Here is a 26,520-nt window from a genome sequence, read left to right as displayed (position 1 = left end):
ATTGTCAAAAGAATAGAAGTAGATTTGGAGATTGAGTGAGGAGTTGAACTAACTAAAGTAGGCTTTGGATTTTGGTAGTTATATGTGATGAGAAGATTAGACCTTGAGTTCCAACTTCGCATTGGACCTTGACGTCTTTTCTTGTAATGGCTTCATCATGACTTTTTTTTATTTTGTTTAACTACTTGAGCCGGATGAGATAAGAGGAAACCTTCACGTCCGATTTTACAGGGGGGAATCCAATCCTATAGGAATCTTTCTCGTCTCGATAGCTAAAATACTTACTTTCTTATGATTATGAGATTCATTCAAATATGAAATCCAATCCCGGAAATACAGCATTCAACTATTTTTTACTACCCATGGCTTCGAGACATTTCGAAATCGAGAAATCTCGACAGGACCAGGTGCTATCAGAGAACAATTAGCTGATTCAGAATTGCAATGTATGTTAAATTATGCAGAAACAACAACAAAATTGACCTTTTTCTGATTTTACCAGACAGACGAATACTAGGTTAAAAAAATTTGCTTAGTAATCCATATATAATTAAGGTGTCAGAGTTAATTGGAGTGTCTAGTTAACTTCACATATGTTTAAATATATATAGGATTTCTCTGAGAACGTAAATTGGCTTCCTATGAGGAGGTGAACCTTCTGAACCTGAAGCTAGAGCAACTGCACTCACTTAATCAAAATCAGTCATCCAAAAATGTTGTTTGTTTCAACTTTTTCTCTATCAGATAGTGCAAGATCTTTTAGGCCAGCAACTACCATGATTATTAGACAAAAAAGTAGATGTTGTATTTCGAAAATACTCAGTACTAGTGACAAAATACTCAGCATAAAAAAAGCTGTGGCAATTTGCATGGAGAAATAGGTTCTGTTATACTACTCTCTGAATTGTTTAATCTTTTGGAAAATTCATTTGTTTGACATGATATTTAAATTGAGAATTCAATTTTATATGAATACTACCAGGTCCGATTTCCAGTAGAATTCACAAATATAATTGGGCTTTCTCCTGTACATCAAACAATTGCTAACCACCTCTAACACACCTATAGAATCAGTCTTTCAGCAGCTAGCAATGGAAATAATAAGTTTGTGAACAGGTATTCCTCTTAGAAAAGATAAAAAATTATCTTCTGTTGTTGTTATTGATATTGATTTCTCAACAGTCCTCTAGTGCAGCTCTTGATTAATCTTTCCTCTGATGTTGATGTTACACTCTTAACCACACAAAAATTAAACTCATGACTATGATCAATCAAAATTTTATTACTATAATAGACGACACATACAAGCTCATCTAGGAGCACAGGTAAAGTCCAAGATGTATAACACCATCTCAGCTCACAAAGCACCATAACAGAATACACTGCTAGAAGTAGAATCTATACATAGCCAGCTTATAGTATTTAATTACTCCAAGGACCAAGGATAAATAAGCCTCCGAGGCTTTTCATGGACTTGTGGGTGGCGAAGGGAAGTGGAATGTAGGAATTTTGGGCATCTCAGGGATCTCTGGGATTGAAGGGATGGTAGGAAATGTGACCTTTGGCATAGTGGGCAAAGGTGGCAACTCAACCTTTGGCAATGGTGGCAACTCAACCTTTGGCAATGGTGGCAATGTGGGCTTTGGTAGTGCTGGAATCTCGGGCTTCGGCGGAAGTGTCGGCTCAGGCAGCGTCGGCGTCGGCATATGCGGCGGAGTCTCCTTCTCTGGGATCTCCATTAGATTGCGAGCAGCGTGGCATATCTCATTTTGAGAAAATAGCAGTACAATAAGGATGAACATGGAGAAGAAGTAGTTAGTGATAGAAGCCATGTTGTATATACTAGTAATTCTGATGAGAATAGAGTAATGAAATATGTTGGTATTTATAGGAGATAGAGAAGCTGCAGGTGTCCTGTGACTAGGCCTGGGTAGTTCAGCTGTTGTTGACCTTTATGTGATCTGAGCTCAAATATTTCAAAGTTTGGTTGGGAAGAAGGATGAGGTAAGAGTTGCTTTGTTGTTAGCTCATCTTCTCAAAGAACAACTAAGAGAACACTACTGTACTCAGATTTCCTTATGGTTTGAAGTTAGGTAAGTAATATCTACAAATGAAAACTATGGTAATCTTGGAATCAGAAACTTTTGCCATATGAATGAAGGACAAGCTTAGTGTTAGTTATAAGAATCTATGTATATCAATCACATTCCATTTCCAAGTTGTCTTAAACCTTTGCAAATGTTATAAAGAACTATTGACAGAGCTTATCTCACTCTGCCCTGCTTCTTGTGGAATAAAGAAAATGAAGTAGATCTATGAAACATTCAGTATAAAACAATGTAGAGAAGCTGTTTTGAATGATACTAATGTCATTGTACTTTCTTAATCATATTCATCACATGCACTAAAGTACAAAAAATGTAACATATTATATCATTAAGGAACCTACCTGGAAGCTTCACTCTAAGTAAAATTAAGCCCCCATCTGGATCTGATACACATGGATAAGTCTCCATTTATCCAAATGCCAAGATGACTTCCTCCTGCTCACATAAGAATAGAGCAATCAACATGGGAATAAATGATAGGTTAGGAATAAGAATCCATAGACTTTGTCATACATTGCATTGCCTTAAATTCGTTAGACTAGTAAACGCATGCCATTGGAGATTGCTTGGTCCAAATCACATGAGAGAGTCTTGTTCTTTGTTTCCAATATGAAGGTCGAAAATAATTGAATAAAAGGAATTCAATTTAATAGACCAAAATAAATTTTTCTCAACAAATAATAAATAAATTTATATTATTATGAACCCCAATTTTTCCATCCCAAGATGCAGTCTTCATGCCACCCCATAACACCCCATGTCACAACCTCAAACCCACCTAATAATATCTCTATCAAACCCAAGAAGACTCCTCAAATTTAATATTCCACCTTAATACCTTAATATATATATATATATATATATATATATATATATATATATATATATATATAGCTTTGTTGTAGTTTTGCAAAAGTGAATGATATTTTCAGAGCAAAATTTGTTAGCTAAATAGCTATTTTTTTAAAAATAATAAAATTGTAGAGTCTAACAAGATACAATATAAATATAAGTTATTTTACTAATTATTAATTCTGTCAAAAGTATAATCCTCGTTAATTTAGCTAAAATTAGATGATTAAATAATTAATTAGAGGGACTTTGATGCATTTACTTATCATTTACAGACCTTCAGTAAGCTTCAACCAAAGACTGTCAAAAGACCTATTCTCCATTAAAGGATATTCCTATATTCTTGGTAATTTTAGCTGCAAAGAAATCTTTCTCCTAAAAATTAAAATTAAAATTAAAATTAAAAATCAGTCAGAGAACCAATAAAGCTACGCCACGTGCATACGGTTGGGCATTTTTTGTACATCTTTGACACGTAACGAATCCAAGTCAATTCGATGTCCCATACTTAACCCGGATATATAGAATTGTCTCCTCTATTCTTCTGCCCTCTTAATCTCTAATTCCCTCCCTTTATTCTTACTATATTTATCCCGACCTCCTCCTCTCCCATGGACTTCCCCGGCGACGACACGGTAGCCTCCGGATCCGACGAAACAGACCTCGAGGACGCCGTCCCCGGCGACTCTCGCGTGAAGAGCTCCCCCCTCCTCCCAAGAACCCACCTTCCCGGCGGCGCCGCCAAGCTCCGGGCCTACTCCTTCGATGGCGCCGGGAAATTCTTCTCCAGGGATTGGGATTTAACCGAAGGAAATGGAAAGTCCTTCACTTGGTACCACGTCGAGCTTCCCAAGGGGAGCCAAAAGCTTGCCCTAAACGCTCAATTCCTAATCGAATCCCTTTGCCCTCCATTGAAGCTCCAAGAAATCTTAGCCCTTGCGAGCAACGGGCCCTATTGCGGCCACGTGGATGGGTCATTGGTGTTCAGGGTCAACTCTCCTGGCCCGGCGGCGAGCCCCTTCACTCTCCGGCTCGCGGCGCGGGTCACGGAGAATTCGGTGATCACGGTGTCTCTAGGGAGGGTCCCGAGGCTCGGGTTTGCGCCTCCGGGGCAGTCGTTGCTCTCGGAGATTCCGAGGGTTGGGGGGAGGGGAAGAGGGGAGCAGGACGAGGAGAGGGATGCGGAGTCGGGGAGCGTCGTGATTACCGAGCATGTGCTTGAGAATTTGCTGACGTTGAATCACTCGGAGGAGGCCGATAACCCGGTGCCGATCACGGTGTCCAAACTGCTTGTGCACATCGTTGATACGCATGTGGATCAGGTGCAGGATATCGTAACAGAGCTCGAGATGGAGTTGGATGCCGTCGAGCTTGAATTGGATAAAGGTAATTGCTCTTTGGTGAATTAATTTATATTTATGATTGCCAGTATGCTTAATTCTATTTCAGTTTACAAGTAATAAATTTGGAAAGTAGAAAGGTTTTTTTGTAGTTTGAAACTTATGTGGTTCTAAAGCGAGACAATTTGAACTTTGAAGACAAATTTATTTAATGTAGTGAAAATTTACATGATAAGGAAAATCTTGAGTTTGCTTCCTCTTATACTATAAAGGCAAGAGATAAATTCATCAAAAGAAAAGAGAATTTAAAGACTCGAAGTAGTTGATCATTCTGCATCCCAAAAGAATTGCACTACTTGTACAAACAGGAATAGGAACATAAATAGTACTTCATTTCTTTGATATGTCCGCAAAATTATTTGGGATTCATAGCGATGGTATGGATATTAGATAATATCATTTGCCAAAGAGATAAATTAGAGTATGTGACGGCGAAAAGGAGTAGAAAGATTATGTACTTTTCATTGAATATGTACTTTGGTCCATTCCTTTGCATTTACTGTTGGTCTACATATTGATCTGTTACTTTGACTGCAGGTGGTTCCTTATTGAAGAAACAAATGTTAGATGACAGAAGGTTCCCCAAGATGCATCTGAATCTCCAACGTCTTTTGCAGGTACTTATTCATGATCGTGGTTTACTGAATGCGAATGCTGTAAAGACACAATTTTCTTGGGAGTTCGAATACGAAAGTACCAAGATAGGAATAATATGAGAGAAACTGTTGTCCTTGATCATCCACAGTTGTTGGTTGCACAAAGTTTTCAGTCAGTATAAACTACTCACTTTCTGTCAACGTATCATACTCATGTTCATCAACCTAAATTTGATCTATGTAGGTGGTTTCTCATGGTGAGCAAGTGTTTCCACGGGTGAAGGAGAAGTGTGCAAGCAAAAGTTGGTTTGCTAATGAAGATGTCATTGCTCTTGAAGAATTGATTGGCCGTCTAAGAAGACTGAAGGAAAATTTGGGATTTATAACTAATAGAGTGACAGCAGTTCAGGCTGGTCTTGACAGTTGGCAGTCAGAGCAAATTAATAGGAAACTTTATTATCTTTCTTTCCTTTCAATGATTTTTCTCCCTTTATCCATTGTTACTGGAAGTAAGTTCCCTTTCTTCTTCTACTAGAAATTTATTCTGGATATACTAATTTTCTTCTAGTTTTAGCTTATCTTTTCCTTTTTATTTTTCAGTCTTTGGCATGAACGTTGGGGGTGTACCTTGGACAGACCAAAAAAGCCCTGAATTGAAAGATGGCTTCATCAATGTCATGATACTCTGTGTCGTGATTTTACTTTTCCTTTTAGTTTGTTTTGTGTTTCCATCTCTCTATGCACGTGTATCGGCATGGAGACGTCGACCTATACTGAGAAGGAACTGGTCTGTCACTGGAAGATCCTTCTTGAGAAGAAACCTTCCAACTGGTGGACTTCTGAGAGGAGAGTATACGCGCCTATGAGAAGTTGACTCAGGTATAGTAGATAAGCGCAAAGCGTTATTTATGAGGCATTACGCAGTACCGGCCTTCATGGCTACAGTTTTCTCTCTTCTTTCTACTCCTTTTTCCATCTCCCTCTATCTAAAACTTGATCCCTTCTTTCTTTTGATAAATTGCAGGAACTTTTATCTTTTGTCCATTCATACGATTCTTTTTTTCAATTATTATTTAAGCACCATCGGCAAGGAACAGAAACAAAATGCTTGTGTACCAAAAAAAAGATCTCAATTTGTTCAGATGCAAACATGAAATCACTAGGAGCTATTATGTTTATCCAGATGCAGAAGCTCTTAACTCGCTGATCAGGATCAAAAGCAGTTCAATATTTGTGTACAGTACCCACCCGGATCTCTGTTGTTGTGTATTGAAGCCTCGAATATGTTATTCATTTATTAATTGAATTCTGTAGAGCTGTTGTATTGTAAGTTTAGGCAATAAATCATGAGAAGGTAACTTGCTTTTTTGGGCAGAGTTACAATTTTACTGTAACGAGGAACACACTTCTTCTCTATGTAGCATACAATGCCCTTTTCCTGTTTTACATAAGAATAATATTTAACTTGCATTTTACTTGAACGTTCAAGTGCTGGTTCCTGCATAGATTTTCTAGATTTGATGCATATCAAAACAGAATTTGGAGAAACAGAGCACCCCAAGATGCCAATGGCATTACCTCATCAAGAATACTAAACTACTACTACAACAACCATCCTCATTTTCTTGATCTTAAACAGTGCATTAGCTTATACTTTTACTAGATACCAAGTTCATATAACAGTTTGCCTTACAAGGAAATTAAAAGCTACTGCCTACCGGCAATAATAAAGTTCAGAATAACCCACCCATATGACACAAACCAGACGTAGCCAGTAGCTATAACTCACACAAACCCCTTCAGGGAGAAGCAGGTGGGAGACAAGGAATTCTGGGCAGTGGAGGAAGATGGTGAACAGAAGGCATGGGGGGGAGAGGAATCCAAGGTATATGTGGACAAGGTGGAAGAGCAACCACCATATCCATCATCCTGCCATGACCACCTCCTCTAGCATCAGATTTGAGGACCATGTTGCTGAGCACAAGTATAACTAGTATGAACACAAGGAAAGAGGAAGATCCAGCCATGTTTTTGATCTTCTGATGAGAGATAACCTCTCAGGCTCAGGATGGATTGGATGGTAGTAGAAGAGGAGTGCTAGCTTTGCCTCTTTATAGTAGAGGTGGAAGGTTGGGTTGGGCCAATGGTTAGTTAAGTAGAACATTCAAATATGATATGATGATATATCATTTTATTTATAAAGAGAAAGCAATGCACGTGACTCCATTCATCGGATCATTAGAGAAGAACATGTCATGCGCAATATCTATCTAATAAGCTACCAAACTATGAAAACGAACGATGGAAAAGAAAATAAAAACTTTCCGACCTGCCGGATTCGAACCAGCGACCTAAGGATTTATCTGCAACACTACAGTCCTCCGCTCTACCAACTGAGCTAAGGTCGGATGAAGTATCTAGGCGATAAATTTTATCTAGATTCAGACTCTAATTAAATTGTCTTAGGACTACCAATAGGTGGGATGTCATCATTTCTATTTACAGTGCAATTTAATTAGCAGAAATTATGAGTAGGGAAAGATTACTTGCACATCATTAAGGTCAAACAGTAGTTGAGCCAGGACTAAAGGAAAAGGACATGATCTCTTCATTAGTTGCTAGTTTATCACCGCAAACCACAAAATGTGATACAAATGAAATGCGAAAAAGACAAGTTTGTGATGACTGATTCCTTGGATTAATACAATAGCCGCAAATAAATAGAGATAGCAATCATTCAGATCTTATATGCCAGTGATAATTTCTTGGTAGAACCTCCTTATTGCCTTTATATATTATTACCCAGAAGTCCAAATGATTCTAGCATAGGGCAGCAACTGGCTTCTGGGAGTCCACAGACTTCAGAACTTCTTCCCCCATCCTCTTGCACCCTACCAGTGTCTGAAGAAAAAAAAAATGAAGGGCCATGATTGACTGATGGAAGTACAAATACCTAATTAACTGCAGTTTCAAATAGACAGCAGTCCGCAGCTAATTGACACTGTATTTTAATCTACAAACAAATGGACACAACGTATCGCTAAACTATAGAATGCTGACCGATAGGTTGTCTGCAGAGGACATAATGTTTAAAATCGACCAAATTTGGTGAAGTTTTATATGTCAGATAGAAATTAACCCACTTACCATTCCAGGGGAAAATATATCGCCAGTTCGGAACCCTCTATTCAATGCCTCCATAACTGCATTTTCGATCCTCTTTGCAGCATTCTCTTCACCAAGCCCATAACGCAATAGCATTGCAGCACTGAGAATTGTTGCTAATGGGTTTGCTTTGTCCTGTAAAGAAAGAAAATAATTGTTATCTATGAATTGCAGTAATAATCAGCAACAAGAGGAACAGATATATGTAACCTGTCCAGCAATATCAGGAGCAGAGCCATGGATGGGTTCAAAAAGACCAGGTCCCTACATAAGTGCACCAACGCCCATAATTAATTGATAATGATGAAGCACATGGATGCATTTAGACAGATAGATCAAACAACAAAAAATAAGTCTTATATGTTCAGAGACCGATTCACCAATACTAGCAGATGGAAGCATGCCAATGCTTCCAGTAATCATGGATGCCTCGTCGGACAATATGTCACCAAAGATGTTGTTTGTCACAATTGTGTCAAACTGCAAAATATTGCAAACCCAGAAAATTTAGGTTGTTCAGCAGGGTAGCAATAAAGAGCCTACAGAAATGAATGGTGTGGGAAGTGCATAAGTTCGACATAAGTTTGTTGACAAAATACTTACAAGGATATGAAAAAGTAAAAAAGATACCTGCTTGGGATCTCGAATAAGTTGCATTGCTGCATTGTCGACATACATGTGAGAAAGTTGAACATCTGGAAATTCCTGACCCAACGTAGTCACCCTTTTCCGCCACAGCATAGATGCCTAAAAATATTTGAGCCGTTATTGAAGATGCTATAACCTAATTATAAAAATAGGTACCTTTCATATATCTGTTGCCTAGTGCAATTTTATAGGCAGTATCTGCATTCTTGTCACACTTAAAGGTAGAAACACAATGTCTATAATTTAAACACAACTTTTGGAAGTTGAATGCAAAAGATTGTTCTATATCATAATAATATCTTTTTTATGTATGAAGCACTAATAGAAATGCTTCACGAATAGTGAGAGATCAAACTAAAAGCAGGACACTAGCACATCAATGTGTTGTATAGAAATTATGAGATAAGCAGCTATATCCTTCTCCATTTCGTTTTAGAGTTAGACAAGAAAGAAAGGTTAAAAGAGTAAATAAAATGAGAATCTCTGAAACAAAGATACCTCCAAGACATTCGCTTTATCAACAGAGCATAGCTTTCCACGCCGTTTACAAGCAATTCCAAATGCTACTCGTGCAATACGATCAATCTGAGAATCAATTACAATAAGAGGGTAAGAAAGCTTGAATGATGACAGTATCAGATGTTGATCCAAAGAAAGCAAACGAGTATTACCTCAGGAACAGAATATACTTCTGTGTTAAAACCAACTTCCTCACCTTTGTCATTCGTTTCAAAGCCCCTTGGTTTACCAAAATAGATTCCTACAAAAATACACATTTGGAATCTTTCACCCAATTATCCTCCAAAACTTTTAATAGAATTATGAGTTACAAGTAAAGGATGATAACTTCCCTTCAATATTCGTTAAAACAAAAAACAATGACAAAAGAGAAAAAGACAAAGATAACATAGAATGTTTACCTCCAGTAAGCTCCCTTACAACCATGATGTCGACTCCTTCAGCAACCTCCTTCTTCAAAGTTGATGAATCAACTAGCTAAGAAGAGGGAAAAAAATTCAATGTCAAGACCATGGAAGGCCTATATTGTCCACTATTCTCCTTGGATATCATCAGCCAGAAACATGCATACACCAATTTCCAATAAAGTTAAAATCAGATCATCTTAAAATAGAGGAGTAACTAGACAAGTTTAATACAGAAGAAAAAGGATCAGGATAAGATTACCTGCAAACTTACATCAGAGAATGGAAAGAGATAGCAATGCAAATATCCAAATTTTTGTGCATTGTTCAAAGAACACAACAAACATAAAATAAGTGGGATGTAAATAAACAAAAACTGTCAATAAACTAAGCTACAATGGAGATATATCATCAAACATATTGTTCAGTGGTGCCTGTAAATTGTAGCACGGTACAACATAGAGTTAAGGTAGCAAATGAACAAATTCATTAAAAGCAGGAAAACCAGCACCCAAAAAAAAATAAAAAAATTCAAGAGCAAAGCAGGACTATTTTGTAATATGAGACAGTGAGGTCATAAAACTAAACTTGTTATCGCTAAAGGACAAATATAGACAACAATGGCAAATTTTTCTGTAAATTCAACTCTTTTCAACTCAATGATGCTTGCAATGCAAGAACTTGACCCCCACCAAAATTAGGTGACAATTCCACTCTTATCCCTTAAACAAGGAAACCAATGACAGTACCTGTGGCAACACAGCAGCGGGTCTCAAGTTCGCGAACACACCAAGCCCAGCACGAAGCTGAAGCAATCCTGTCTCAGGCTTCAGGTGCTTCTCATTATTATCCCATTTATATCTATTAAAAAAATGTACTGCACCCATTAATACCACCAATCAAAGAAAAGATATTTCCCTATCAAATTATGTACTAACGTCAAGAAACCAAAGCATCACGCACCCTCCGATAGCTCCCAAAAGAACAGCATCCGACTCCTTGGCGACGGATAGAGTCTCCTCTGGCAACGGCACTCCGACCAAGTCGAGCGCCGCTCCCCCGATGGGCACCTCCTTGAAGAGGAACTCGATCCCTGCATCGGAAACCATAGAGGAGCCAACTTTCTCAGACGAATACGCCCTAAAAGCCCTAAAACCTAAGTAAAGTAGGGATCTTTGCCTTCATGGGATCCGGCGAGGGAGAGGACGTCCTTGGCGACAGAGACAACCTCGGGTCCGATGCCATCGCCGGAAAGGAGGGTGACCCCGTAGGTCCTCGCCGCTGGCGGCGCGACGGCGGCGGCGCAGCAGCGGAAGCTCGCCGGCCTCGGGCGACGAGACGATATCCGGGGGCGTCGGGTTAGGGTTCCGAGAAGCCGCGGGTTAGCTTTACAAGCCGCCATTTTTACGAGTCGCCGTATCCTATTATCGACCACAGATCACTACTAGTACTACTGTCCAAATAGCCTGAGAAAAACCAGTCGTACCGAAGTCGCGCTGGCCGAGCTTCTCTTTAAACCGAGGTTGTCTTCACCGACTTCTGCTATACACTAGTGTTGTCGTCATCGACTTTTGCTTTAGATTTGGCTAGCCTATTTAAGCTTTCGCCGTGGCTTTAGATGTGATCACGAGGCTCGATCCACCAAGGCCCGGCCCGGAACTGCCCATCTTAACCGGGCTAAGCCCGACCGACCCAAGCAACAGGCAGGTGGGCTGGGCTGGGCTGGGCTGGGCTGAGAGCAGAAAGTATCTTATTACCAACTCTTGTTATTTTGCTGCACCTGGAAACGGTATGGGCGGAAAGCAAGCAATGAACGCATAAAGTTTATATTTTGCTTCAATGTAGAGATTAAAAAAAATAGAGGTAATACTGATTGTCGAAGCCAGTTTATAGGCTGATAGCATCCGATAGTTTTACAGCTTTGTTTTCTTTGACTATCAACTGGGAGAAAGGAAAGTATATACAAAGTCAATGGAGTAATCAAAGAAATGACTACTTGACTGTTTTGATTAACTGTTCCCATTGCACCGGTGAACTGCAACGAATCCATTGCTGTGAGCATCCTTGCGCTTTGTGTGATCCTTGTTAAGTCCCCATATGCGGATTGTATTGTCATCGCTTGCAGATGCAAGCATGTGAGGGTTTGCCGGGTTCCAGCTGACACAATTGACGGCGCCAGAGTGCCCAGCTAGAGTCTGGATGAGATTTCCGCTGGCACGGTGCCATATATAGACCTGGAGAAACAAGGGAACAAGAAACCATGATAATTTAGCACCTAACAGTGTGATTGACTGCAAATTTTGCATTGTAATGGCTTGAACATGTTGAAGTATAAACACTTGTTTAAGCCCTACCTGTGAATCTTCACTTCCGCTAGCAATAAAAGACTGCTTAAATCCCCCAAAACAAGACCTTATTAAAAATCGACTGCGCTTGTGACCTTTGTATTTGGTAACGAGCTTTGGATCATCCTTGATGCTCCACAAATGAATCTCCTGGTTTAAAAGGTTTACAAGCAGATAGCTATCATCTTCCGAAAGTGAGAATGAAGTAATTGTTTGCTCCTCTTCAATAAGCTTTTCCAGCTTTGCTTCCCTGTCAAGCAAAAGAATTGCAGATTCCTTAGACATGCTTATTATCAGTCTTCCGTCTTTTGTTACAGCCATTTCAGAAGTCTTTGTCACTCGCTGCCCTTTCCAGCAATCTAATTCTTTACCATCCAAATCCCACAAACAGAAGCTTTTGTCTGAGCCACCAGAAAAAAATTGTTTTCCATCTGGAAACCAACCACAGGAAATCAAGCCAAGACCACCTTTTTCGTACACATGGAGACATTCCCCAGATTGAACATCCCAGCGTCTAACAACTTCTTCCATCCCACAAGTTAGAAGTTGGTGATCATCAGGGCTCCAGGCAACCATCAGGACAGATTTCTGATGACCAATCAGTTTGTGCTTCAAGAACACTTCTCCATCTTCATGAACCTTGTCAATATCATGATTCAAGATATATTTTACCTCAGAACAAGGTTAAACTCTCAAGAAGAACAAGCATATTGTTTCCTCATTAAAAAAGAAAAAAAATAAACTGATCTATAATCCAATGAACTCAAATGGGAGAAAATGCAGAGCATTCATCATCTTTAAGAAGAATGTTTAGAGTTCACAGAAGAACTCACTAAGGTTAAATGCATCTATGTATCCATGAGACATAGCAAAGACAAATAATGAGCAACTAGTGTCAAGCTTATATGCGCTCAATTGTAAAGAGATATCAGGCATCTAGTTTCTGTGGTTCTTTGAAGATGTAGACAAGTTATGTGGAAGATGAAGTATACATTGTATAACTAGACATGGCACAATACAAGTGCTGGTCCATATGGTACTGCATCCTTAAATACATTCAATCACAATGAGTATCAGCAGAAGCTCCCGAAGGATCTTCAACTTGATTGAAATGACCAGAACTATAAATCACCGTAAGCATTAAGCACTTAAACCACACACAAATGCACATCACAGGCCAACTGATAGCATTTTGCATCTGTATGTCGCCCCAATTCGAAACTTTCCCCAGGCATATAATTCAGGGAGTCCATGACTTCATCAGCCTTATAGGACACTTCATCAAAGATAGTATTTACACTCAAATAAATGACAATTACAATGAAAAAATGTCTGAATTTTTTTCAATTCTAGCATATTATAATTACTGAAATCAGGAGGTAAAACATGAAGCATATTTTGCCATTGAACATATGGAGAACAAAAAAATATTAAACACCAGTACTACGTGACATGTTAAATAAGACTGAGGAGAGAATTCAATTCCTGAAGAAACTGTTCAACATCAGGGAATAATAATAGCAGAAGCACTCTAATACTTTTCATATGCTAACTGGAAAATATGCATACAATCAAACAACAACCTAAGGCAAATAATTACCTCCCATATAATTGCAGTTTTATCATTTGATGATGATGCTAAGTACTTTCCATTATTTGAGAACTGCAGAAACCATACTTCATCAGAGTGAGCTTGCAATACCTGCCACATAAGAGAAACAACTGAGATTTTTATATTGACATAAGAAATCTTTTAATACAATAAGCTCCAAAAATCAATATCTAGTTATACACATTATGTTGATACATTCTGAGGTGATCAGGACTTTCAATTCGGTGATGTATATTATTTGCTAATTATATCATGTTAATTGATAAATCTACGCCATCCCTCCCTCCCTCACATTGGATCTTGTCAGTGCTCTTTACTGTAACAGATTATAACCACTTAAAACTGCAAAAGCAATACTATAATTCAGAATACTATCTAGTAGTGTCAAACCATTTTTTAGCAGTTCCAGCTCTAATTAGATATTTCCAGAACAAGGGGAAGCTCACACTCTACGATTTGGTGTCCCATTGTCCATCACTAAAGATACTTAATAGACATAGTAATGAGACTTTCAGCAGCAAGATACAGAATAACTTCACTAGGAAACCAAAAGAACTATCTAAGAAACAAATCTGATGTCAGACTAGTGTTGGATTATGTATGCAAAACCTTTTATCCAAATTTATGTATGACAATTTGTTATCTAACTTCAAAATTGCACAATAAAATATCAGGAGCTTTCAACAGAATTTAATAGATAGATAACAAGTTGCATCACCAAAGATTAACTGTGAACTGACTTGCACAAAGGGTATTTCTAAAAGAGAAATATAACCAAATTAGTGAACATGATACTCAAACACTTGAGAAGAAACAAAAAGGAGCCAAATAACACTTGGATAGCATCTACACGGTGAGATATAATATATGAGAAATCTCTACTGTATTCTTGTTCAGACCTGTTTTGCACAAGAAGGTATCTGATCCTTCCCACATTGATGATCAGTATATAGCGACAGTGAATTGTCTAAAGAGTTGTGGAAATAGCAAGCTTCACGTTGCACAGTAACTGCCTGTTCAACCAAATTCTCTAACCTCCTCTCAGGTATCATAATGCTAGGAGGAAGCAATTTCTGCAATTCCTCCAAAAGCTTCAGTCGTGAGTTTGAAATATCAACACCAAGCTTAGAAAACCCAAGTAAGAGATTTTGTGAAGGAGAAACTATATAAAAGGAAAGCTCATGCACTCTCTTTTTGTTTATACCAAGAGGAGCAATTTTACTTCTTAACGTCTTCACTGCATCCATAACCTTGTCATTTTCCAAAAGTTCAAAGAACTTTTGCTCCATAATCAAAAAAATTGCAGACTTCAATGTATTGTCATTGATAAGACCTACTTTATGCAATGTAACCACGCTTTCATCCCAATTGCCATCAAGCACCTGCTTCCTGAAAAGTTTAGCAAGAGAAGAATGCAAGTGTATCCCTGATTCTTCCTCCAGAACTGCTCCACTTCTCTCATAACCGAGAGAATATAGAGCCTCTGTAATGATCCTCACAAATTCAACCCTTTTGATAACTCCATTCGGACCAAGCATATCTTCTTTCCCTTGGGAAGGTAAAGGCCTAGCCATCAGACTTCCCAAAGGATTAACAAAACGCGACGAAGATGAATTATTTGACAGGATCCCTAATACTAGTGAGGATGCTTTGACACGTTTCGAGGGAGGTTCATCGTCTTCAACACCTCCCATGAAATGCCAGAGTTAGCCCATAAATATTTGACAGAAAAATATAAAGTGAAAACAGATTTAGGGCCACTGCTTCCTCAAGCTGATGAATAGAATGCACCAAGGCGTTTCTGCACAGAATAATTTGAGATAAGTATAATTAAGAGTATAAAATGCAAGTAATTCTGCTTAAGCAATGACATTCAATCATAGACAGGGAACATTTTTCCAAACGCAGTAGAAAAACAAGGAATGGAAAAGTTCTACTTTCATGTACTTTAGGTAAACCTGGAAGAAGATCTAAAATCTGATGACGGAATGTAATATTTCTGCCGCTTTCTTATTTATTTGAGTTCTTTCTCTGAGAAAAAGGCAAAAGCTGGTATGAAAATAGGCAATATGAGAATAAATCTTGCAATAAAAGAGCCTAGTGAAGGATCACTATTTGCACTACATTCCTTGGACTTCAATTGTAAGAACTTAATCTAACATAAGATGATTTACATAGATGAGGAAATTAGAAGGAGCACAAATGAGCTTTTTTTATTTCCCTTTCTCATAAATTTCAGCCAATAAACCTGCTCATAAAATTTCAACTGAAGAAGTATAGATGCGCAGGTGACATAAGCAAGGAGATATCTGAATATAGATCCTACAAATGTTTAGTACTTCACCTAAATGTACAGGCAAGGGTATAATCTTAGCAATAATAAGGTGACTTTTGCATTCCAACGATCCATTTTCTGCCATCAGTTACATCATGCTTCCCAAATAACATGAATGCATATCATATCTGTCAAGAAAATATAGTAACATGAAAGAGCACAATGCTACTGTTAAATTCAGCAGTTTCGACCCCATAGCTCTCCTAATTGTGGACAGTCCAATACACAGTTTCTTCTGTTTTTCAGTTCTTATTTCTTTTTCATCAAAATAAAAGCCCTGGAGTTTCCAGTTCAGTATGTTCATTGCTCTAGATACTTCCAGTACTTCTTATAGAAAGCACCATCAGAATCATTATAGAGAACTGAATTATACAACCAAACAAACAAAAATATGCCCCAGATTTATTCCAACTTTATCAGCAGGAGAACTAATTATTCACAGTTATAAGTAACAAAATTCATCTATGCCCAAATAAAGAAACAACCACCCACCACAATCTAACAGCAAGAAACCCAGAAGAACCAATCAAAACAACAATCCATCAACAAAGAGCAACAGTACGCATCGATAGCAGATTCCTGACCTCCAACCACAATCACATATTGGGATACCACGGATCTAAGACCAATTAAGAACCGCCCAAATCCAACAACCTCCCCCAAAATCGCACCGGCCCAGGTGCCAAAACAGAGAAACTTACAAAACCCAAGAGGCGATTTCGCTGAAGGACTTGATTTCTGCCTCAAAGCCTCAAAGCCAACCAAAAAAATTCAAGAGAAGGGAAGCGTGAAGGGGAGGAAAGGCGGCGACCCAGGAACCTTAAAGAGAGAGAGAGAGAGAGAGAGAGAAAGAGAGCTTTCTACTCTTGTACGCCAAAGGATTAGTATACTTCCAAATGGGTCGGAGTTTTGACCATGGAAACAAGAAGGGAAGAAGAGATGAGAGGAAGGGGAAAGGGGAGAAGGGAAAGAATATAAGGCTATGTGTATGTATGAGATTAAGGAGTTGAGAAATGGGAGGTTATGTATATATTAAGATGTTAATGGGACATGTCTTGGCCTAGAAGAGAATAGAATTCCTTATGGACTATATATATATATATATATATATATATATATATATATATATATATATATATATATATATATATATATATATATAAGTATGAAATTAATAAGTTGGGAAATGGGAGGTTATGTATATATTAAGATGGGAATGGAAGATGTCTCGGCCTAGAAGAGAATAGAATTCCTTCTGGACTAAATATATATTCTTTGATAAATAATGGGGAAGTGAATTATAGATCTTACTGCAAAGACTTTTCTTTTTGGAAATTTTAAAAAAAAATCCATAATAATTTCAGATTTATGATCACCGGTAAATCGGTAGTATAGTTTAGGTGTTACTCCACTTGACAACTACCTGGCAATTCTGAAAAATTATAAGACTAGAAGTGGAAAACAGGAGAAAAATAATTCACTAATGATGGAAGAGCTTAAGAAAGAAGATAATTAAGTGTTAGGGAGAGACCAGATTTTAGTCGAATTACAATCACATTGACTCTAAAGATTACTACTGAGAAAAGATTCTTATTTTGATAAACCCAAAGAGTTCAACTTGGCAATAACGCATAATTAAATGCACAAAATGATGACCACTGTACTCGATAGGAATAGAGATTATAGCTTGCAAAAGACAAATAATTCTCTGTCAATTTAGTCAGCACAAAAAGTGGTCGCATTAACGATAAGATAGCAGCAATGCAGCTCCAAAGGAAGTAACCGTTACATGATTAAGTGTGTACACATATTGCAAGTGATGGGTTAACCAAAAGACACTCTCACAAAGGGCTATTAAACCCTGAAGAACAATCTCACAGTAAGTCTAGAATGACAAAGGGCTTTTACACCCTCATTACATGAACAATCTCACAGAAATCTAGAAAGAGTCGACCAAGTTCAGCTTCAATGCAGCTTCAATTCTTATACCCACAAAAGAACTTTCAATGCAGTTGATTCCATGTTCGTCAATATATCCAGTTTGGTATGTGTATGAAGTTCATATCCTCTATAACAGAGAGAAATCAAATAGCATCTTTTAAACAATATACACATCATGCAGGCATCAAGGATTGAAGATAATACTTTGCAGGTGTACCAACATAATCCGACAAAAAAAGGATTATATCAGCTTTATAGCTAGTAGGCACAAACAAAGAATAGTTTCATATGGCAGCTGGACAATATCTCACAGTAATTTGTCTAGGAAGATCCAAGTGCATAGCCTTCCTAAATTCAGAAAATCTTGATATAAACTCGATGTGTTTTCGTTGAAAAAAGTTGCCTCTAACAGGACGACTGCAAAAAGGCCCTGCAGGGTCAACCTGCAGATAGACTTGAAGTACCACCAAAAGATCATGGTATGATTTATTCATAATCTGTACCCAACTTTTACCAGGCAAAGTACTTCGAAGATGCCTTCAGCCACTCCGATAGGCCTGCTCCTGAGAATATCTAACATACTCGGCTCGCAACATATCAACCACTTCTTCACAAAGATTGTCAAGCTCACCTGCATCACGGATCTTAGGATAGAGATGAGCTACACTGCTAACACCAGCCTCAACTAATTTCCACTGACTCAAGTTGGCCGCATAGTGAATGATCTCAACAGAAACTTTCTGGTCTGATTGCAGGCACAAAATAACTACTTTAGAGCTCTCTTCACCAACTTCCTCTAAGCACCAGTACTCAGCCAATGATGAAAGCTCTATATAAGCCTGTACTTCAGACAGCTGTTGTTCTTTGTTCATGTTTATCCATCTACAGTCAGGATTGACTTTGGGGAGCTGTCCCGAATAAAACCAGGTAATTAGCTTACTTAATGCTTCCCAACCAATTGGGACCTCGATAACCTCTGAAAAGCTGCACTAGACAAGTAGATGACTGAAGAATATCATAACTTGAAAAATCAAAGAACAAAAGCAGGAGAAAATAAAATCATTTCCAGATTGAAAAAGTGCATTAAGAATATATATATATATATGTGCAGAAATATCCCATTCAAAATATAATATATGACTGTATATGCATATCAATGTGTATTTGAATGAATGTGGGGTTCAGATCAACAAATTGATATTATACCTCACCTGTCATGCATTCCTGATTGGAATAATGCTCGTAGGTAATCACAATTTGAACATAATATGATTTTGTGGGCATGCATGTGCGGTGATGTCAACTGGCACAGATTACAGTTAGGCATTGCTCTTTCAGATATTTTGGCTTTCAAAATGATGTCCCTGCGATACAAAATAGTTTAGCACATTCAACATACCTGAGATAGAACTACTTCAAGCAAATTCACAATTTGATCACTAAAATGAAAGACATGGGGTCCAAGTTTCTAAAAGAATGAAGGCAGCAAATTGGCAGACCAGCTAGATGATGTATGCACATATATAAAAAAAGTCTAAGAATTATGAAACAACTTAAAATAAATGTGACACCACTAATTATGATTTGTAGTAATTATGAATGAAGAACTCATCAAGATCCAAAAGTTTGGTGGCATTATTACAAACTCAAAATTTCACAAGCTTTACAAAAGGCAAAACACCTCGAATGGATCAAATGGGATAGGATCATGGGTATCACACTTACAGTGGATACTTAGATGCCAAGGTAAACCAATTTTCAATAAGCTGCAACAGAAAATCAAGATTTCTTAGGAAGATGCAACGGCATGAGGCCTGTCAATAGAATAAAGGGTTAAAAGAGAAAGTCTTGTCTCAGTGGATAAGCAATTGTAGGGTCTTATTTTTTATCAAATTAAATCTTCTTCTATTCCAAATGCTCCCTGCCTCCTGTTAGTTGCTTACAAAAGATGAAATTTAAGTTTGGAGGAAAAAGAAAACAACTGGATGAAAAGTAAAACTCACGAGAATGGATTCCCAGCAAGGTCAAGTGCTCCGCTTAAATCATAGTCGGGACCCACAGTTCCCCATTTCAATTGTTTCCTATGAAGCATATCTGATAGAGACTTCAACCCACAATACTTTGCAAGCAATTTCAATGGCCTTACAATCTCACCATTTACTAGGATAAATCCTGTATAAACATACTCTAAAATCTTGCACAAAGCACCACTATCCACACGATTGGACATTCGTACCTTGAGTCTCGATCTTCTACCATGTCCCCTAATGACTTCTTCAATGTTGTACCCATCATCCATTTTCTTCTCCTTCAACAAAGACTCTATAGGAGGCAGCAAGTGTGGGCACCTAGCCACAAGGATGACACCGTGAACATTAAAAGATTGGCCATTGAAGAGTAATAATTCCAAGTCAGCTAGTTCATGCTCATTAAATGCTCTCTCAATCTTTCTGCCAAGCTTGTTTGAAAATCCACAGATACCAAAGAAGCTCAAAATATATGCAGCATAACATCTCGGTCCAGAGCTCAAGGTGTTTCTCAAGATATATTGAAGGCTGTCTATTAAATCTTGAGCTTCAGAATGCCCACATCTTGTACATACAATAATTTCCCCTGAAACTTTTTGATAGTGATCACACACAAGATTAGAAGACCCAATCAATTGAGAAAGTGATAGAAGACTGTAAAATAAAAGAATGTCGTTGCCTTCCCAGTCTCCAAGATGACCCCAGCAGCAAGTTTTCCAATTAGAAGCACTCTGCAGATGAGAAGCAATGTTTGACCTACTAACATGAATATCACTATTTATGCACCTCTTTATAATAGCAGACAGTATCTTTATGCCTTTGTTTTTCAAAATGAGCTTATGATACTGAGATAAAGTTGACATGCATGCCAAATTTATCAGGTTGGTTGTGGTGTGAAGACTGTCAGAAACTATAGGGACATCTCCAGTTGCATTCAGCTGTAGAGAGGATAGTAGAAACCGAAGGTAGATATCGCCAAAAGGTCTCACCATTTCCGACAGATTATATCTTGCCCTTGATGCAATATATTTGCAGGGCGAAAGGACCATAAGCAGTACTGACCTAGAGACAGGCTCCAGCTCAGACATATGAGAAGTCAAAGAACTACACCCTCTCTGCATCATGTCCGTCACCACTGAACTATAGAGAAACAAAAGTATATTACAGCTTAGAAAGCAAAGGAACCTCTCACCAATGTTAAAACCAGAAACAGGTAGTTATTGATCAAGATTATTAATATGAATAATAAGGAAATGGGACTATGAGACAATATTTACCAAGCACAAGATAAAAGGATGTCCAAATGGCAAAATTCTCCTGTAGTTCTTGGGTGAAAATCTTCTTCACTGTTTGCTGCCAGATATCCAAGAATATCCCATACATAGGGGTGTGTATCTGAGCAGTTGTCAGCAACCATAGCTAGCAGCTCCTTAGAAGAAAAAACTGGTGGCATTGGATAAGTAGAGGCACAATTGCCAATAAGAATATTGAGGAGTATCTGATCAATTTCATGAACCCAAAAGCAATGGTGATGATCCCCAGCCCAACGAGTCATTAATGCAGTACGGCATGCCTCAATTACCAAAGGCATCTGATCAGCAGGAACTCTTCTGGAAGATGATGACCTCCATCCACCCATTGCCTTAGTTACTCCTTGAACCAAAGGCTCGCAGCACAACATGGTTAGCCGAGTGCATCCTTTTGCAGATCTCTGTAAAGACCATCAATACATTTTAATTCTTTTAGAAAATGAAAGAGAAACAATACATCCAAAACAATTGTATCAATACCATCAAATGCTGGCAAAGTATTAGAGCCTCTACTCTAACACTGACAGGATGTGATTCTCCCATGATCTGAACAATCCTAGGAAGCAGATCTGTACTTTCAAGTAGCTTCATAGCCCCATGGCCGCACAAAGCTGACATTAGAGATGACACATCAATTTTACAGAAAAAAAAACTATCTTCAGATGATGTGAATCAAAATGAATAATAAGGAAAAAATCCATATAGGAAAGATACCTAAAGCAGATAATAGCTTCAAAACACCAGTAACAACCAAAGTATTAGCACTTGCACAATTTCCTTCTAGCTTGTCCATCAATGTATTGTTATTCCAGATGTAATATCTAGATAGAGGCCACCACCACAGTATAGTCCTAAGAAGTGCCACCATCTCGGTGAAATATTCCAGCGGATAAACCCCATCTACATAATCTTGCAGTGCACGAGCAAGACTTCCAACTGTATTGTTCTTATCCAGAGCTTCCCATATTTCCTTACGAATTGTACTTCTCAAGTTTCCTAGGTGTGTCAGGATGTAATTCAATGCAATTGCACAGGAAGTTGCAACAGGTAATTGATATAATGACAACAAGCGTGACAGAGAAATAATAACCTCCAACATAGGATATTGACTTATGGAAGTCCGTATGCTGCAAAATAACTTCACAGTAAGATCTGCCGCACGGCTCAATATTCCTTCATTTTCTGACTGAAGAATCCCTACCAAGGCAACTAGCATATCTGAAATAGACTCCTGGAATGACAATTAAGAAAAGAAAGTCACAAATTAGTCATTGTCTGCAGCAACTATCAACTTCATGGAACCTCATATTGCTTTTCGAAACAATAACAGTAAACAAAGGACCTTCCTTGAAGTATAAACGATGGCAAACACTACATACCCATAATGCTGATTTTATCATATCTTCTCGCACATAACTGTGCCACTAAGACATTTGGGCATGATTTTGAGTATTAAAGCCTGAACAGCAACGGTGAAGAGAAACAGATAAGAAATATTCTGCTGTCTAACATGCAGCAGAAGACTAGGTATGATATATATCATAGCATTGGTAATAAGTGCCATCTATATCCTTGGCTCTTTTGTTCCTTACAAGAGGAAAAAAACCATCAAATGTTATCATCTTTCTGCTAATCATGTGTATTGCTTCTGTGAAGAGATTTGAAAATTTTGATTCTTTGGGTTGTATGGACCTACCCAGACAGAAACCGGAAGGCCAAACTTTTCATAACCAAGTAGATATTTGAAACCAGTTGCACCAATACAAATTCAAAATTTTCATCCCCATGACATGATCAAATACACCATTCTGATGATTATTATAAAATGAGGAAATGATTCGTTTAAAGAGAACAGGTTATTGAATGAGAGCAATTTCAGAGAATTTTAAGCATTAATTAGCATAGCTGTCCAATTATAGTTCCGCATGTTAGAGTTTCAGCATCACATGCCATAGTTCATCGCCAGTATTACATGCTGCATGGTTCTTCTTTTATCCAAAATGTTTAAGTGTGATTCCTTTGAGATTGGGGAAGGAGTTACCTTTATAAGGGGATGTTGTGAAAGAGCAAGCGAGACAGAAGCGATAAATGCAGACATTGTTTTAAGAACATGTGACTGTATTCCAGCATCCGTGCACTGCCATTTCTTCAATTTGTTACCATCTAACCTGCCACATGAAAAAGGTTTAACCCATAGAGTTCAAAAGATGAACTACAAAAACCACCTATATTACATCCGGTACACCAATCAACATTGAGAACACCTTGCAAGAAAATAAAAATTCTTCGCTAGCACGAGAAATTTATAATTTACAAACAGTTAATCATTTTTTTGAAATAATTCGACTCAATTTTTCCCCGTGTTCTTTTCCGCTCAAATCTTGCATCAATAGAAACGCTACATAAAGCATGAAAGGAGACAAAAATCTCCTCTAAGAATCAATACTTGTAAATAAAAATTAGCTCGTAATATAACAAGAAAAGCGAAAAGATTGACACGAGATCGGATAAAAAAGGGAAAGAAAAAGAGAAGTAAATTGATTTGCACGAGCGAGAGAGACAAAGACACATACTTGATTCCAAGAGAGAGTGCTTCGTGAAGGCGATTTCGAAGAGTGAGTACGTGATCGCTAAGCTCTCGTTTCTTCTCCTCCTTCCCAGTCTTCGGAGGCGTCATGGCGTCACTTCCGAGAGAGAGAGAGAGAGAGAGAGAGAAGATTGGAGAACTCTTGGTCGGTCTGATATTGAAAGGAAACAATTCTTCATTTGGGCCGGATCTGGGCTGGGCGAAATATTATCGGGCTAGAACCCGATATATGATTATATAGCCAGCCACTCTAAATCGGGAAAGGGAAGTGAGCCGGCCCCGAAACGGAACAAACCCTAATTATCTCGCTTCTCTTCCTTACTTCTTAAATATGAAGGATTCGCGGATCCCCACCTGCTTGTTCTTAGCATCCAAGTATGCTAACCGCTCTACTCTCTCTAGTTATTATTTTTCTTTTTCTTTTTATTTTTGTTGAGAAATTCAAATCCCTAGCTATTGGTGATTCTAATGGCTTTATTTTACCTTGCTCTATCTCTCTCTCTTCCTTCCATTGTGTTTCCTTCCCTCTTTCACAGGTATACGAGAGCCAACAGAAGGAAAAAAAATTGGCAGCTGAGGAGTATATTGCGCATGTATATCTCATCCAAATTAACTGCCTCCCTCTAAAGTGGAAAATTATTGTTCATTTATTTTCTTGAAGAATTTATTAATGAATTTTATAAATGGTATCCAATCATATCGATCTAAAAATCTTTTCATATGCTCTTTTCTTTCCAGATAAATATATTTCTAGTATTGAAAACTAAAGCACGTATTAATACAATTTCTAGCTCCACCATTAATGTGGAGTTTTATTTTTATTTTTTTTTGGTGGAGAGAAAGTAAGAAGAAATAGTCATATATTTTCAAGATAATAGACAAGAAAGACAACTATTTTCATCAAATAATTCTTTATAAAAGAGAAAATACTCAAAATCCATGTTATTCCTACCATACTCTCTTATAGAATTTCTGTAGTACTTCTAGTGTAATTACCTAATATAACCTTCATCTTCTTCTTTTTCTCTCAGTACAACAATACATTTAATCTTGAAGACTATTTATTACAATGCATATTACTCCAAGAATCAGACACTACTCTAATGATCAACACATCATTCTAAAAGTCACTATAAAATAACAAGAGTCAATATGATTTACTAGAGATCTTTAATTTAAGACTCTTAGCCTTCTACTCAGAGCCTAGCATCTAAGTGGCGTGGTTGAAAAGAGTCTAAATTTGCACAAAATTTCAAGCTCAAAATTCATTGTGAGCCAATTCTGAGCCCAAGTCACCCAAGTCCCATAAATAAGGGTGTAAATGGAGGCCAAGGAGACCGTAAGAGGAGGTGAAGAATGAAAAATGAGGAGACAACAGAGGAAGAAGATGAGGAGGTTGATGTTAACGTCGATGGAGAAGAAGGAGATCAACATTGAGGTCAAGGCAACGTCAATGAAAGAGGAGGCCACTAGAAGAGGTCGAAAGAGGAGGTTGGGGTTGGATTTGTTGGAAGATTTTTATTAGATTTAAGGTTATGGCTAGATAGAGTTAAGATAATAGTAGTCATTGGGTCAAAAACCTAATAGTTATAAATATATTTATATATAATATATATTAATACATATATATAATATTAATATTATATTTAAGCTGAGTCTATCGAGCTGAGTTTGAGTGAGCTGGCTCCAACTTAGGCTCGATTCGAAATTTAAAATCGAGTCTTAAAATAAGGCTCAACCTCAGCTCAACTCAAATCAAATTAAGTCGAAGCTGAGTTAACATAGAGTTGCTCATTTATTTTTACACCCTACCCATGAATGGCTTTATCTCTTCTAATATTATACTTTTCTTTACTAGCAAAATAATCATATCTCTTCCAAAATATCCACTCGGAATCTTGTAACTCCTTATAAGATATTCTCCAAGAGAGAACAATGAGGACTACATAGGAGATGTTATTAACAGACAAAACTGTTTTGAAGGAAATAACCTTCATATTATTTATGTTTGCAAATTCTTTCAAACTTCACCAAAATATTAATCTTTGTCCTACATATCCTTGATTGCATCAACCCATCAAGTTGCACATCCTAGTACAATTGAGAAAAGTCATCTATCAATTGAGAGCATATCACACCTTGCTATGATTTTCATTTTTGTGTTTTAACAAAAATAAGTATTTTTGCAAAGAAGAAGCCCATACTTTACTAGTCTTCAGTTTAGACTTCCTTAACTATTGATGTTTCTAAGAGCTAACTTCATGGTCAAAATTCAAGATGAATTTCTTTTGGATCAAGTAAGAATGCCATATTTGAAGAGCTTAAACAATTCAATAGATTTTAAGATTATAAGTAGAATATACTGCTTCACTAATGTAACCTTTAACAATTCTATGCTTGGACGTCAGAATTCTTCATGCTCTTAGGAATCATCCTACAGTGAGGTCTGTTTGGAAGTGTAGCACTATGAATCAGGTCAATGTAATACTGAATGTCTCTTAAATGAGGCAAATTATTTGACAATTCATCAAGAATAATATCACTAGATTATTTCATGAGAGGTTTCTAGTTATTTAGGCATATGTATAGGTTTTTCTTTTTGTTTACCATTAGCAAGTAAATCCATTATCTTCACCTTTTTTTCATGAATTTCAATTAAGGGAATTACTAA

At 37.6% G+C, this 26,520-nt stretch overlaps 5 protein-coding genes and 1 non-coding gene across 11 annotated transcripts; 1 reads left to right on the top strand and 5 right to left on the bottom strand.

The window, feature by feature from the left end:
* Positions 1–1,264: 1,264 nt before the first annotated feature.
* Positions 1,265–7,024, bottom strand: LOC140761320 (uncharacterized). Its single transcript, XM_073098596.1, has 4 exons — positions 6,759–7,024; positions 6,073–6,159; positions 5,731–5,816; positions 1,265–1,950 (listed from the first exon to the last, which is right to left on the bottom strand). Exons 1-4 carry the CDS (start codon positions 6,981–6,983, stop codon positions 1,467–1,469), a joined length of 882 nt encoding a protein of 293 aa, XP_072954697.1. The 5' UTR covers positions 6,984–7,024; the 3' UTR covers positions 1,265–1,466.
* On the top strand, positions 3,515–6,448 carry LOC140761398 (uncharacterized). The gene is made up of 5 exons (XM_073098704.1): positions 3,515–4,346; positions 4,898–4,977; positions 5,201–5,465; positions 5,557–5,835; positions 5,981–6,448. Exons 1-4 carry the CDS (start codon positions 3,572–3,574, stop codon positions 5,820–5,822), a joined length of 1,386 nt encoding a protein of 461 aa, XP_072954805.1. The 5' UTR covers positions 3,515–3,571; the 3' UTR covers positions 5,823–5,835; positions 5,981–6,448.
* A 255-nt stretch (positions 7,025–7,279) lies between the features above and the next one.
* On the bottom strand, positions 7,280–7,364 carry TRNAY-GUA (transfer RNA tyrosine (anticodon GUA)). Its single transcript is given in 2 exon segments — positions 7,280–7,315; positions 7,328–7,364. It is a non-coding gene; the product is annotated as a tRNA-Tyr (tRNA).
* A 177-nt stretch (positions 7,365–7,541) lies between these two features.
* Positions 7,542–11,197, bottom strand: LOC140760843 (3-isopropylmalate dehydrogenase 2, chloroplastic-like). Its single transcript, XM_073097876.1, has 12 exons — positions 11,179–11,197; positions 10,872–11,113; positions 10,656–10,785; positions 10,442–10,553; positions 9,690–9,765; positions 9,441–9,529; positions 9,268–9,354; positions 8,752–8,868; positions 8,494–8,601; positions 8,332–8,385; positions 8,104–8,256; positions 7,542–7,857 (listed from the first exon to the last, which is right to left on the bottom strand). Exons 2-12 carry the CDS (start codon positions 11,092–11,094, stop codon positions 7,777–7,779), a joined length of 1,230 nt encoding a protein of 409 aa, XP_072953977.1. The 5' UTR covers positions 11,095–11,113; positions 11,179–11,197; the 3' UTR covers positions 7,542–7,776.
* Positions 11,198–11,502: 305 nt separating this feature from the next.
* Positions 11,503–16,992, bottom strand: LOC140760841 (WD repeat-containing protein 26 homolog). Of its 2 annotated transcripts, none has more exons than XM_073097874.1 (5): positions 16,477–16,992; positions 14,549–15,450; positions 13,638–13,739; positions 12,047–12,676; positions 11,503–11,926 (listed from the first exon to the last, which is right to left on the bottom strand). In XM_073097874.1, the coding sequence occupies exons 2-5, from the start codon at positions 15,341–15,343 to the stop codon at positions 11,702–11,704; spliced, it is 1,752 nt and encodes a 583-aa protein (XP_072953975.1). In that variant the 5' UTR covers positions 15,344–15,450; positions 16,477–16,992; the 3' UTR covers positions 11,503–11,701. The 2 variants fall into 2 exon arrangements, with proteins under 2 accessions (XP_072953975.1, XP_072953976.1); XM_073097875.1 differs by having other exon boundaries at positions 16,569–16,992.
* A 745-nt stretch (positions 16,993–17,737) lies between these two features.
* On the bottom strand, positions 17,738–23,987 carry LOC140760986 (BTB/POZ domain-containing protein At1g04390). 5 transcript variants are annotated; one of them, XM_073098125.1, is made up of 8 exons: positions 23,836–23,987; positions 23,304–23,430; positions 21,977–22,493; positions 21,743–21,873; positions 21,230–21,663; positions 19,929–21,092; positions 19,137–19,289; positions 17,738–18,909 (listed from the first exon to the last, which is right to left on the bottom strand). In XM_073098125.1, exons 1-8 carry the CDS (start codon positions 23,937–23,939, stop codon positions 18,465–18,467), a joined length of 3,075 nt encoding a protein of 1,024 aa, XP_072954226.1. In that variant the 5' UTR covers positions 23,940–23,987; the 3' UTR covers positions 17,738–18,464. The 5 variants fall into 5 exon arrangements, with proteins under 5 accessions (XP_072954226.1, XP_072954227.1, XP_072954228.1 ...); XM_073098126.1 differs by lacking the exon at positions 23,836–23,987 and adding an exon at positions 22,642–22,721; XM_073098127.1 differs by having other exon boundaries at positions 18,733–18,914.
* Positions 23,988–26,520: the final 2,533 nt, after the last annotated feature.

This window comes from Typha angustifolia, chromosome 6 (genome assembly GCF_048772165.1).
Source record: "Typha angustifolia cultivar Huaian chromosome 6, ASM4877216v1, whole genome shotgun sequence".
NCBI lineage: Eukaryota > Viridiplantae > Streptophyta > Magnoliopsida > Poales > Typhaceae > Typha > Typha angustifolia.
Note: the sequence above shows the minus strand (reverse complement) of the source record. Positions and strands in the feature narration are given on the sequence as shown.

Bases quoted from the DNA above. Each gene is read 5' to 3' on its own strand.
- LOC140760841 (XM_073097874.1), bottom strand. From the start codon at position 15,343: ATGGGAGGTGTTGAAGACGATGAACCTCCCTCGAAACGTGTCAAAGCA. The intron at 13,740-14,548 runs GTCTGAACAAGA...CTTATGTGGCAG, and splicing joins TACCTTCTTGTGCAAAACAG to GTATTGCAAGCTCACTCTGA. The intron at 12,677-13,637 runs GTAATTATTTGC...GATATTGACAAG, and splicing joins AAACTGCAATTATATGGGAG to GTTCATGAAGATGGAGAAGT.
- LOC140761320 (XM_073098596.1), bottom strand. From the start codon at position 6,983: ATGGCTGGATCTTCCTCTTTCCTTGTGTTCATACTAGTTATACTTGTG. The intron at 5,817-6,072 runs GTACACAAGCAT...AACTTCTCATAG, and splicing joins AAATTGAGATCTTTTTTTTG to GCGCGTATACTCTCCTCTCA. The intron at 1,951-5,730 runs GTATAGGTCGAC...GATCACATAAAG, and splicing joins GACAGACCAGTTCCTTCTCA to GTCAACAACAGCTGAACTAC.
- LOC140760843 (XM_073097876.1), bottom strand. From the start codon at position 11,094: ATGGCGGCTTGTAAAGCTAACCCGCGGCTTCTCGGAACCCTAACCCGA. The intron at 9,530-9,689 runs GTAAACATTCTA...GTATTTTTGTAG, and splicing joins TGTAAGGGAGCTTACTGGAG to GAATCTATTTTGGTAAACCA. The intron at 8,257-8,331 runs GTTACATATATC...CTTTCTTTACAG, and splicing joins CTCCTGATATTGCTGGACAG to GACAAAGCAAACCCATTAGC.
- LOC140760986 (XM_073098125.1), bottom strand. From the start codon at position 23,939: ATGACGCCTCCGAAGACTGGGAAGGAGGAGAAGAAACGAGAGCTTAGC. The intron at 21,874-21,976 runs GTATCTTTCCTA...CTCTAATGTCAG, and splicing joins GAAGCTATTATCTGCTTTAG to CTTTGTGCGGCCATGGGGCT. The intron at 19,290-19,928 runs GTGAGTTTTACT...TTTGTATCGCAG, and splicing joins CTTGCTGGGAATCCATTCTC to GGACATCATTTTGAAAGCCA.
- LOC140761398 (XM_073098704.1), top strand. From the start codon at position 3,572: ATGGACTTCCCCGGCGACGACACGGTAGCCTCCGGATCCGACGAAACA. The intron at 4,347-4,897 runs GTAATTGCTCTT...CTTTGACTGCAG, and splicing joins CGAGCTTGAATTGGATAAAG to GTGGTTCCTTATTGAAGAAA. The intron at 5,466-5,556 runs GTAAGTTCCCTT...TTTATTTTTCAG, and splicing joins TTTATCCATTGTTACTGGAA to TCTTTGGCATGAACGTTGGG.